We start from the raw sequence: 12712 nt of genomic DNA on the forward strand, positions 1-12712 counted from the left end.
AATGAAATTTGGAAAGAGCCATAGAATCTATTACCTTTTCAAAGTTCTGGATTCCATAAAATTATAGTCTGTGAAAATCAAATTGTTCATATACAGATTAAACTATATTGTGACCAACTTCTAGTGTCTCTATGTTTTATTAAAAAACTGGTGGACAACAAGAAATATTTTAAACTATAAGTAATGAAAGTAATAAATGACATACTTTTCATATAAAAGCATGGCTTTCTTCCAGGACACTACAGAAAAACTCCACAGCATTGTACTTGAATTTGCACAAACATTCCAAGGCAAGTAAGAATCTGAATGAGTATTTAAACATAAGGCTACTCAGTTATTTTTTGTAGACCACATATAAAACAACTATAAAATTAATTTCATTTTTTTCTGGAAATACCCACCCAGAAAGCAAGAAAAATTGTCATTTCAGAAGTGTAATAAATGTTACTTATAAACAAGGCTAGAAAGGGTGCATATTGGAATGGTGTTGGGGGTGGGGAGACAAACCCTTTAGTTACAATCTTTTAGGGAAATGAATCGGCAATAAGACAAATTTCAAGTCAGGTTCCTCCACTGTACTACATAAGCAGTTTAGAATCTTAAGCAGATGCAAAAGGAATAAAGCAAATGGGAAGAAAAAAAGGCCGATAAAGTTTCTGGCTTCAATACAAGAGACATATCATTACCATATGATCTAATGTGGGTGTCAGCCGGATTGTGTTCATTGAGGGAAACCTTATTTTTTAACCGTGCTATGGAGTAGAAGCAGGAGGTTTTCAACCTAGTGACAGTCACAGAGCAGCACCTACCCCCTCCTCCTTTCCACACCTGCAAACTCTTTTGCTTGGGCTGAATATTTAGTGTAATTACATCTCAGCTTTGAGGGCTCCTGTGGCAAATCCCCGGATTAAAAGGTATGGTTTTCAATAATTGTCCTGAACTCTGCTACAGACTAATAAAACTTTGGTCAAATTGAGAGCAAAAGGAATTATTTGTTGAGAAAAAGGATAGAAAAAAAAATCGTGCTAAACTTTTAGTAACCTTTATGCAACATTTTAAACAAGTATCGCTTGAAAACAGAAGTTAAATATTTGGTAAAATGAATGCATTGTTTTAGTTCTTTCTTTTCTGTTCTTGCAAAGATGCTTATTAAAAAAAAAACTGTAACCTAAAACTATGACTATCTGTTAATGTTTTTGTATTTTTACTAATGCAATGTTTAGCTTTTTAGGAAGTGTTAACAGAAAAGTATTCTAAACTAGCATACTAGTTGTAGTTGGACTATATATTTAAGGATTTATTCCTCTCCTGAATTCTTGTATACTTTGAGAATTTTTAAAACCCCAGAGAAGTGAACTCTGGTGATTAGTGTAGAGATCTAATGTATATTTTTCCAAAGTCAGAAATGAGTAGAAATTATGACCAGAGAGGCAAAAATAAACACTGAAGATATTTGTGCTATTAAAGACCCTAGACATTCTCACAACTGCATAATTCCTTAAGTGTAAAGTTTCCCTGTCAGTATTTTCAATACACATGAAATTTTATTGTAAGATAATATTCACTATAAAATGAGGGTGTGGGTTAATTTTCTAATTTCAAAACAGGGTAACACGATGACCACTGGTTAAGTGGACTCCCAGTGATATAAATACCTGTGGCTTTTTTTTTTTTCCTCTTGCTGTTTTTACCAGAAAAAGAGCCAAATGCCTTCTATAGTAGCCCTTGTTTATGGACAAATGCCACTTTTATTGTTCATTTTTTAATTGCTATTATTGTTGAAGTTTTTAATGCATCTAGTGCTAGGGGATTTTAGTTTTGCTCTGCATGTATAGTTTCACTTATCTCCTGAGGGTTAAATTTTGACTTTGAAAGTCAAACCAAAAGCTTACGTGATATTTTACACAAATGTTGATCTGAATGACTTAGTTAATTTAATGGGTTGAAATGGTTTTGGGAGTCAGAAATTATTATTTTTGATAAAACATTTATAAACTCTGGCAACTAGCTTTAGTAAAACAGAGACATTATATTAGCAATTAGTATCTTGGTAAGTGTCATACATTTTGAAAATACTTAAAACAGTTTCAGTAAAATTTAAAAAGCGTATCTTCTCAATAATAGTCTCTTTGGCTTCTACATTGGTCACTGCTCTTTGCTGTTTATATTTCTAATTTATTAAAGAAAGAAGGAAATGATTAAGGAAATTATCTGTATCAATAGCTCATATTAATTGTTTTAAGACTCTGGGTCTTTAAGATGCTAGATCTTTAAGATGCTGGGTCTTTAAGTATCATGACACTAATTTAAAAGAGATTTTTTTCATGGAGGCATTTACATAAAATTTTTGGACATGCTAATATTCTTTCCTGGGGCATTCAGGGTTAAAATGCACACACACACACACACACACACGCACACCCAAATGAAAGTGAAATAAAAATAAGAAATTGAAGCTATAAGCTGCCTGTTTGTACTCAGCTCCAATCAAAAAGAATATCATGTGGAGAATTTGCACCATTTTAACAAGAGTAAACAAATATAAATGATGGTACTATTCCTCTGAGTTAATGCTCAACATTTCCTTTTTTGGGTTGTTAGTGAAACAACCAGGCATTTTTTCCTCTGGAGAAAAGATTACAAAGAGACATCTGCATTAACTCTCCTTGCTATTTATTAAATCTGCAATTACTTTGCTTTGTTTTTCTTCTAAAATTGTAAGACATTAAATATGCAAGGCTAGCAAGCTTGTGGTAAACCGTAAACATTGCATTTTAATGTGAAACAGATAGAAAACCACTCCCTTAGCTACAATCCAAATGAACATGCTGCCAAAAGAATAGAGTCTCCTCTTAAAGGGAAACTCAGTAACTGAGTGGGAGGAGGCTCCCAGAGAAAACTTGATACTGAACTTAAAGTGGCAGTGTCACTAATAATATTTATGGTGCTTTTTAAAAATGAAAAGCCACAAGCCTCTATTGTATGTGTGCTACCTTAGATATACTTCAGTAGTAAATATAAACTCAGAACAAAAGGGTAAGCAATTGCAAATCATTTGTTTCCTCTCTAGTAAATCTAGGCAAAAATTTCCAGAATATACATTAGGGTTAGAGTTAGGGCATACAAAAATTTTTTTCTTTCTGTTTTCTGTTTCTGTTTTTGATTTATGCTTATGTTACAATTGGATAATGACTCAAAACAACCCTTTAATGCTACTTATGAATATATGGCTTTAATATGGATTCTTAGAAGTGTATAATACAAGGTAGAGGAAATAAGACTAATGGTAATAGCTATATTTTGGAAATACTTAGAATAGTTTCAATGGAATTTTAAAATATGTCATCTTAAAAATAGGTTGCTCTTTTTCTATGCAATCACATTTGCATTTGTTATTCAGATTTATGTCTGATTTAGTCTATTTAACAACACAGATGCATACATCTATAAGTGCTTGTTGATTGGATAAATACTGTATAGATTTGTCAAAACTGTACTTTTTGCTTGTTTGTTTGTTTCACAAAATGTCCTGTTGGTAAAACCAGATAACCATATAAATCAAATAAACACCAGTTAGGGATTTCCATATGTGTTTATTAGCTTACTGAAAATAATCAGTTGGGGAAACTAGACAATAGATTTATTTCTAAAAGGGAACCTTACTTATACAAGTTGAGGTTTGCAATTTGATAACTTTCTTATACCAGAAATTTGATATTGAAAAAAAAGATAATTTTGAGTTCTAAAAAAATCATACAGATTGAATAAATTCTATTGTTAATAAAATGATGGTCAATTGAGTCATTTGTGTGCAAAATATTGTGCAAGGCCCGGGTACAGAACAAGGAATAATAAGACACGCCCTGAAGGAGCACATCGTCTAGTGGGGGGGACAGACCAAGCACGCAAAACAAATTGCAATATTATGTGATAAGTTCTTTAAAAGAGGTAAGAGCAACGTGGTTTGGGAGCAGAGAAGAGGAAGGAAGCAGCATCCCGCCTGGATGAGCCAGGGAACACAGAAGGGAAGCCTATTATCTCGTTCCGTCTTTACAACACTCTTCCAAGGTAGGTAATCTAAATGGCAAGTAGCTTGGGGTGTCAGTGTTGAGGTGAGGACTGGCAGCGGAGGGAAAATGGAGAAAAATGTGGCTACAAATATCAGTTGGCACCAAATTAAGAGTGGTCTTCCATACAGTGCAGAGGATGTGGACAGCATTGGCAAGCCGGGGAAAGTCAACAAGTGGTTTGCCGTAGAAATTAACAAGATGAAATTTAATTTTAAAAAGATGACTCAGGCAGCAAAGTGGAAGATGGCCTGGAGTAGAGGAAATATTCAAGGCAGAAATATGTTAGAAGCTCTTGCAATAGTTCAGGGAGTGGTAAGAAGAGCCTGGACCAAGATAAATGTAGTAGCACGGAGAGACGAGATTAGCCTCCAGAGATAGGATGCAGAAATTGGAGATCTCTCATGTATAGGCAACATTTTATCTGACCGTGGTATGGCATATGTTAAGTGAGCATTCAAAAGTCCAATATGATTTATTATCACGACCATTTTGCAAATGATTTGAATATATAGTATATCATCTTAATTCAGACCCCAAATTCAAATAACTAGATTTAAACAATTATTCAAATTTCTCTTGGTAAACAGTTGTGCAAATGTTGCTTAATGTACCTTATCACCTTTCAAATACATTTTTAATGCTCTGCTTCTTAATAATAAATTAAATATTATTTTTTGCTCTTTTCTCTGTGTTCACTCAAATGCCCACTGTGATCACTGTGGGCACTGTGGGGCATTATACAAATAATAACACACAGACTAGCCAATGCTGCTTTTCTTAAACCTTTGTTTCCTAGGTACCCTGGTTGTGAAAATACATGAGATAAATCATGAAGGCCACTATCATCTTCCTCCTGCTTGCACAAGTTTCCTGGGCCGGACCGTTTCAACAGAGAGGCTTATTTGACTTTATGCTAGAAGATGAAGCTTCTGGAATAGGCCCAGAAGAGCGCGCTCCTGAACTTCCCGAATTAGAGCCCCTGGGACCAGTGTGTCCCTTCCGCTGCCAATGCCATCTTCGAGTTGTCCAGTGTTCTGACTTGGGTGAGTGAGATGCAGGCTTCCTTCACCTACCTTGTTTAATTCATGCGAATGGTGTCTCTGAGAGTTTAGCATTCTCAGCTTTAATCTCTGCAGTTCCAAATGTGAGAGACAGTGCCACCTAATGAGGAGCAAAGGAAGCAGAACAGAATAGAAAGAGAAGTAGCTTTGAAGTTAGGAGACTCTTTCTTTCTTTCTTTCTCTCTCTCTCTCTCTCTCTTTCCTTCCCTCCCTCCCTCCCTCCCTCCCTCCCTCCCTTCCTTCCTTCCTTCCTTCCTTCCTTCCTTCCTTCCTTCCTTCCTTCCTTCCTTTCCTTCCTTCCTTCTTTCTTTTCAGTCAGGGCTCCAACACTTTTCAATCTTAGACAAATCACTTTTATAAATCTTGCTGAGCTTTATGGCCCTCCTTTCACAAAATAAATTTTTGAACAAAATGATGTCTTTCTCATGTTCTATGATTTGCTTTTATAAAATCTTAGATATTAAGAAAACCTGGACAGCCTATCTACTCTTGAGTTAGCCCAGATAACAGACTTTAACATTACTAAATCGTAAAGTATGCAGTTATCAAAAGCAAAACAAGTAAAATTTTCCAACAAAACCTTATCTTTCAAGTACCAAAATATTCCCTTAATCTCTGGGTCTTAGTTTTGCTTTTACCTTTGGCATTTTGTAATCCAGCTGTTTACAGTCTTCAGAAAATTTCAAAGGAAATATTTACAAGTAAGGTATGGTATAAATATTCAGTATAATCTTGGAGCATATATCTTAAACCTAACACTCTAAAGACAGTTTGATTTGCCATCTTTTAAGAAAAATTTGGTCTGGAAATTCCTAGAGCAATATACTTAGAAGATAAATCTCCAGAAAGTTTGAAGCCCCAGTGGCTGGGCCAAAGGGTAATGAATTTAGTTTACACAACGGCTGATTCACATTCCTCTTTTCTTTTGGTATATTTTCTTATCGAAAAGAAAAAAGAAAAAAAAAATCCTTATAGGATTATTCTGCCATGGTGTATTTCCTTATGGAAAAAATCCCATAGCATAGTAAGGTATGTCTTTCAGAAGCCCTATATTTATTCAGAACATGTTTTCTAGCAGTATTTTGCAGGGAAAAAATGCCACCAGCTTCTATGAAAGAAATAAACTACATGCAGAAACCCAGAAAAACATAAAACATATTCCGAACACTGAGATCGCTTCTTCAATGCTGACATTTATTGTGTAGCCATTTAAAACCCAAATAAAAGATGTGTATAAAGACTTTCAAAAGGCTGCAGGATAACTCCACCAGCTTAACTTGGTCACTCATCTAGCAAATATACTGAGAGCCCACTATGGGGTCATTTCTGTTCTAGGGCCTCTGGAGGAAGGGATGAGCATATCCCTATTCTTGTGAATCTTATATTTTAGTGGTGATGACTATTCCTTTTTTAATTATGTATTCACAATAAGAGAGATTGGATTGCTTTCAAATTGTTTAGAAACTTTTATAAGCAGCTAAAGATGATTATTGTCTGCATTATTGTCTTGGGTAGGAAAATAATGGGGTTGAAAAAAATCAGAACAAAGGGATCATCATTTGATGGATATAGTAGGATATATTTGGAATAAACTTTTCTGAAGTTATTAAAATGGCCAAATTCCCAAGAAATGTGATGCAAGTTAAATTTCACTTTGCCTCTGAGAACAAGGTTAAAAGGATGTGTTATTACTCCCACTATATAAATTATCAAAAATGAAGGGTTGATGATTTTAAGGAGGGAAGAGTTGGCTAGTCACTTTACTGACGTTTTATTTTTTCATAAACATAGTTTCCATTTGTTTCTATGAAAAATAGTTCATAAACCTTTACCCTGATGAAAGCATTGGGCCAGTTTTCCAATTCTCTATCATGGAAAAGGCACAAGCCTATTGCTCACAAGTAAAAAAAAAATGTAGTCATAGGAAACATCAAGTTCCCTGACTTGGGAGTCTTATGATACAGTTTTGTTGTTGTTATTGTTCTGTTTTTAGATGAGAATGTTTTCTACATATGCTATCTTTTTTCTAAGAGTCCAAAGTGTGTGTCATTCCTTTATTACACTTAAGTTAGGGCTGTTATATACTAAACAAGTGGCTAAGATTGTAAGAATGATTTGTTTTTAGAGACCATGTTTAATTAAGAGAACTAAGTTCCAATGAGCAGTGACCTCAGCCAAGGCACTTTTAATCTTTGTTGATTCAAAGATGCATGTTTAAATATATTGTAAAACTTTTAGTCAGATGGTTTCTAAGATGGAAAATGCACTTCTTAAAAGGGAGAGACATCATCAACTTGCTTTTAAAGAAAGCTGACTCCATTCATATCTTCAACTACTGTTTAACTCTTGCTGACTTTATGATCTTGGCAAGCTATTGATAGCCTTGACACCTTTAGAAAAATCAGAGTTGTTGAGATTTTATTATGTGTGAGGGACCTGGCTCATAGTAGCAGCTCATGCATGCTTTGGTTATATGATGATTATGTGAAGTAAAAGATGAAGCAAGGAAGGAGAAATGGGCAACTTCAATCCTTCTAAAGGAAATGTATTTGATTCTTCATTTTATGTCCTCTAGTGATCTGAGAATGAAGCTTGAATTATTACAACAAAGAAAAAATGCAATGCACTTGAGGATGTCCAATGTTAGTGCTTATCTGTGTCAAAGACTAATCTTGTCTTCAGGTCTATCCTGCCAGAGCTTTTAATGAGCAGAAAGCAACTACAGAGTTGAACGACAATAGTCCTTTGTCATCTTATTATATGAACAATATTTAATGTCAAACAAACTTCTTTTAATTAAAATGTGTGACTGCTTTTTTCATCTAAGAAATAGTTTTGGCAAAGTTAAACAGCATCAAAATTTTTAACAGTTCTTTCAAAACTAAGAAGTAAAAACTTTAATTGTGAAATTAAAATTAGGTAATTACTCCATGGGAAAAAGTGAGGCCTTCTGGAAGATGCAATGACTGTTTTAGTCCCTAACTCTAATTTATCAGAGTAGTTTCAAAATGGGATTTTCTAGAGCATGGGGGCTTGAAAAGGTAAATGTGAATTGTCCATTGATGTTGGCCAAATTGTTTTCTTGAATTTACTGCAATTTAGCTTGTACTTTGAACCAGAATTATATGAGACCTGTATCTTCTCTTCTTTCTTTCTTTATCCTTCTAAGACATAAACAATTTACTCTTACTTATAGCAATATAAAAATAATAATATTGAAAATAAATGTAGGATTAGCAAATTCAGAAATCTATGGGCTATTTTAAAATAATAAACGCACAATGTAACTCATTCTTGTCAAATCTTTTAAAAATATCCTAATATTGATCTTGATTAGATGCTATGTTCTATGTGCTTAGTATCTTAAAAGAAGACAGTTTCCCTTACCTGAATACTCTTTGGCTCATCCATTCATCTTTGGATCAGGTGTCACCAGGTAGCATAATTTGGTAGCATAAATGACTTTCATCTCCCTGCTGAAATGCAAATCAACCCTGAGAAATTGAATAAGCATAAGCATTGTCTTTTGACTATTCTCCCAAATTAAAGTAATAATTATTGATATATTTCCTTATATTATTGATAAATTTCAAAAGAATTGAAGTACCTCTTAAAATTATTTAATAGTGGAAAAAACTTGGGTTATGCAGTTAAACACCTCTGAATTCAAATTCTGCTTTGCCGTTTACTAGCTGTAACTGTAACTTTGAAACTTTCAAAACCTTGTTTCCTCATTTGATAAATGAGAATATATCTTATTTCACTGGGTAAGAATAGAAAATATATGGGAAAATGTGTATCATAGTAACTCTTATATTTCATTTACCATTTTAGAACAAGTTGGCTAACAACATAAGGCTATTTCTGATATGTAATTTTATTTTCAACTTGACATTGAGAGTTCCTAGTAATATATGGCTTTTCAAGCTGGATACAAAATAATACCCTCTCTCCCATTCCCTCTAAAAAGGGTAACTCTATCTTGAAATGTAAATAGAGAAGAAGCAAAAAATTGTACAAGTGTCAAGCAATTCAGTGTACTCCAAACCAATATTCCTTGTAACAAAATGGGTTTGAGTTGAGAACAGTAAAGCATTTGGCTATCTTATAATCATAAACAATTTATAGCCCACATGCTTGGCCCTCTAGAAATGGTTCCAGAAGATGGAACACATTTAATTTTGCCATGTAAAACTATTACAAATAACTACTGATTCCTAAGCTGTACCACATAATGCAAAGGATATTTTAATTTAAAATCTCAGGAAAAATTACAATCTTTCTAAATTGCATAAAGTTAGTTTTTTCTTTTTTAATTGTTTTGTTTGAACTGGTGAAAATTTTGCCAATGGTTATCACTTGAGACATAATATTCCACAGCTTCTTGCTTGGCTGGGGAAACTGGTTTTCCAGAAGCAGATCTTATATATGAAGTAAATGAACCGTTAGACTTCTCCCATGATATCAACCCAGAAAAAATAAATCAGCACTGTTTTGTAGAGGGGAAGACAGAATGCTAGAAGCTCAGTTGCCTTCACAGTTTATGTCTGACTCCACAGCAGCAGGGATGGGGGTGTCCCTCATTCAGTTTCAGATGCACCAAAGGTTGTCTACAAAACATGGTACAGGCAGGAGGCTGTGCACAGAGCATGCCCAGTGGGTTACCTAAATTGGCATTGGGTAGAGGTGGAGTATGGCTGATCCTCAATCCTCAGATGAAGCATGAGTAATGCTCAGATGTGACACAGATAATCAAGCCTCTTGCCTAAAGGGGTTACAGACGGGGAGGAGGATAAGAGGAGCCAGAGAAGGCCAAAGGCGGAGTGTCTGTCTCCTTGACTTGAGAACTGACATATCTCTGGTTTCCTTTTCTGCCCCAGGAGGGACTGAGAGGCAGCTGTGTGGGATCAAGGCATTTTGTTAGACTGCAGCTGTGATGCATTCTGCTTTGGAAGAACGGTCCTGGCTCCAGGGGACATGGTGGGAATTCTTTAGCTGGAATATCAATTCCCTGGGTAAAAGAGGAAAACCATGAAACCCTCTAATCTTAAGTTTTCTCCTTCAAAAAGAGTAGCAAGAAGGTTATACATTTCCTTGAAAATAAGGATAAAGAAAGTAAATCAGTTTGCAATCCATTCTTAATAAAAGGAGAAAGCCCTACAACAACTATACTGAACACTCAAGACTCAGTTACCCTTGACTTAGTCTGAAGACTGCTTTGAGATAACTTCTGCAGCTTGTCTACTTCTGTGCATTCACTATAATCTACATTTGCCTTGATTATTCTATAATAATCAGTTGTGTGTACATATACATAATTATGCAATATCTTTTAACCACCTCGTTCTACATCTATCTTCTTTCTTCACCAGGGGGAAGCGTGGTAATAATTTATCTTTGTACACTCTCTGCTCAACCAAGTGCCGTATACTTGGTAGCCTCTTAAACATCAGTAAATGCTTGATGAATGACTAAATGAATGCACGCATAGCTTGGTGCTTGGATGAGTGCTTGGATGACTATTCTACAGTATTTTTGACTCTACCAAGCTGGAACAGGAGGGAACATAGCTGACTAGGAAATAGAAGTCATGGAGCTGTGGTCCAGCTTTTTCCCTTTGCTTCTTCCCTTGAGGATGACCATAAAACCAAAGAGCTTAGACAGTCTTTTTGTTTGGAAAAAGAATGAAATTAAAGGGGGGGAATCTTCTGTTTCTGAAGCCTTGTCTAACTGATAACACAATCAAATTGCCATTTTTAAGTGACAAAGAGGGAAATATGCCTGCCTTGAGCAGAAAGGATTTTTAGTGGGGCTGGGGCTCCTAAATGTTATTTTGCTCATTTGCCAAAAACTCAATTGCACCACCATTGTTGTAATCAAAAAGTAGAAGACAGAATTATAAAAAAAATTGTTGGAAATCAGTAAGAATAAATCTTGGAGATTGGACTCTTGCCACATGGCAGAAAAAAAGCATGATGTTTTAGGATGACCTGGCCTTTGTCCAACGTGATGTTTACCAGATTGCTGACATTTGCTAGCAGAACAATGCTATTCATCACTGAGACAACCAAAAGAAGAAAGAAAAAAAGGAGTACATTTTTCACTAGCTTTTATTTAGAGATGATTTTATGGTAATATCATAAGTAAAGTCTTATTTACTTTAATAAGTAATTATATTTTAAAGAAGATAAAGCTCCTTTCACTTTATCTTCTTTAAATTGGGAAAGGACATAACTAATTCAGTCTACCTTGGAAATACTATGTTTTAATGGAAAATTTAGAATTATATTAAATGATATTCATTGAAAATTAAATTTAGGAAACTGCTTTGTTCCTATTACTATTGCTGAATAAATATTACCCCAAAACATGGTGGCTTAAGAAAATAATTTTATTTTCCTCATGACTTGAGGTATGATAAATCTGAGAAGGGCTCAGAAGGGCTGTTCTCGTTTGAGGTTTCTCATGTATCTGCAGTCAAACAGCTGGGAACGTAGGCATGCGAAGGCTAGCCTGGGCTAGACACCCAAGGCAGTTCAATCTCATTACTGACACCTGGCACTGCTGTTGCCTGAGAGCTCAGCTGATCTGTCATCTGGAGTGCCTCAGGGGCCTCTCCTACATGGTGGTCGCAGTGTAGGCATATTTTTTCTATGGCCCCTGGCTGTCCCAGAGGAAAGATTTCAGGAGAACTGGGTGGCAGCTGTACAACCTTTTCTGACCTAGCCTCAAATGTCATAATATTTCACCTCCGCCATAGCCTATTGGTTCCCAGAACCATCATAAGGCCATCCCAAATTCAAAGGGAAGGAAGGGGAATTAGATTTCACCTCTTGATGGGATTCGGATAAGTTCCTATGGTAGAAGAGCATGTCGGATAGGAAATTTAATTAATGCCATCTTTAGAAAATATAATTATCTACATATTTAGATATATACATTTGTAGCATATTTAATAAGTATGAGCATAAATTATATGAATAATGCCTACAGATATTACCTGTCCCCCATGAAAGTCATTATTTAACAATTACAAACTACTCAAGAGATTAAATATATTATATTTAAATTAATTTACAAGTTAACTTCATAGTTACTTAAATTTTTGACTTGAGATTGTAAGAGAGGCATTAAGACATATCCTCATGACTTTGTTACCATTACAGAACAATTTTTGAAGCAAATTTTGTCTAACTGATATATTATTTAAAATCCTTAATTTGTATACAATTTTATGAATAACCATAAAATTCATCAATATCAATAGGAATTATCTAGTTAAGAGTCAGTCATAGTTAATGCAATAATATATGATTAAAGGTAGGATTTGTTTGTTTGGAAGTTTAAAATTTTAAGGTAGAATAACTTTTTTCATAGAATACTACCTGATTTATACTCTTAACATTAATTTTAGTTCAAATAAATAATTTTTTATCATCAAAAATAATCCTTAGCTCTATTATATTTCTACCTCAACTTACTTCAGGCTCAGTATTTTCAGGTGAGGAGTTAGAGGCCGAAGGATGCTAACTTATAGGTTCCAGCCATCTCTAGTTAGTGGCTGACTTGATTTTAACCCAG

The 12712-nt window shown here is 34.7% G+C and overlaps 1 protein-coding gene across 3 annotated transcripts in view; it reads left to right on the forward strand.

Moving 5' to 3' along the window:
* Positions 1-534: 534 nt before the first annotated feature.
* The window catches only part of DCN (decorin), a 38502-nt gene continuing 26324 nt past the window's right edge, over positions 535-12712 (forward strand). The window contains exons 1-3 of one of the 3 annotated variants that reach the window (XM_045553261.1): positions 686-914; positions 3936-4068; positions 4867-5113. In XM_045553261.1, the coding sequence (XP_045409217.1) occupies positions 4900-5113 (214 nt within the window). In that variant the 5' untranslated portion in view covers positions 686-914; positions 3936-4068; positions 4867-4899. Of the gene's footprint in view, positions 915-3779; positions 4069-4866; positions 5114-12712 lie in introns of those variants that run through there. The other 2 variants (XM_045553262.1, XM_045553260.1) reach the window with 2 other exon arrangements.

Source organism: Lemur catta, chromosome 6 (assembly GCF_020740605.2).
Source record: "Lemur catta isolate mLemCat1 chromosome 6, mLemCat1.pri, whole genome shotgun sequence".
Lineage (NCBI taxonomy): Eukaryota > Metazoa > Chordata > Mammalia > Primates > Lemuridae > Lemur > Lemur catta.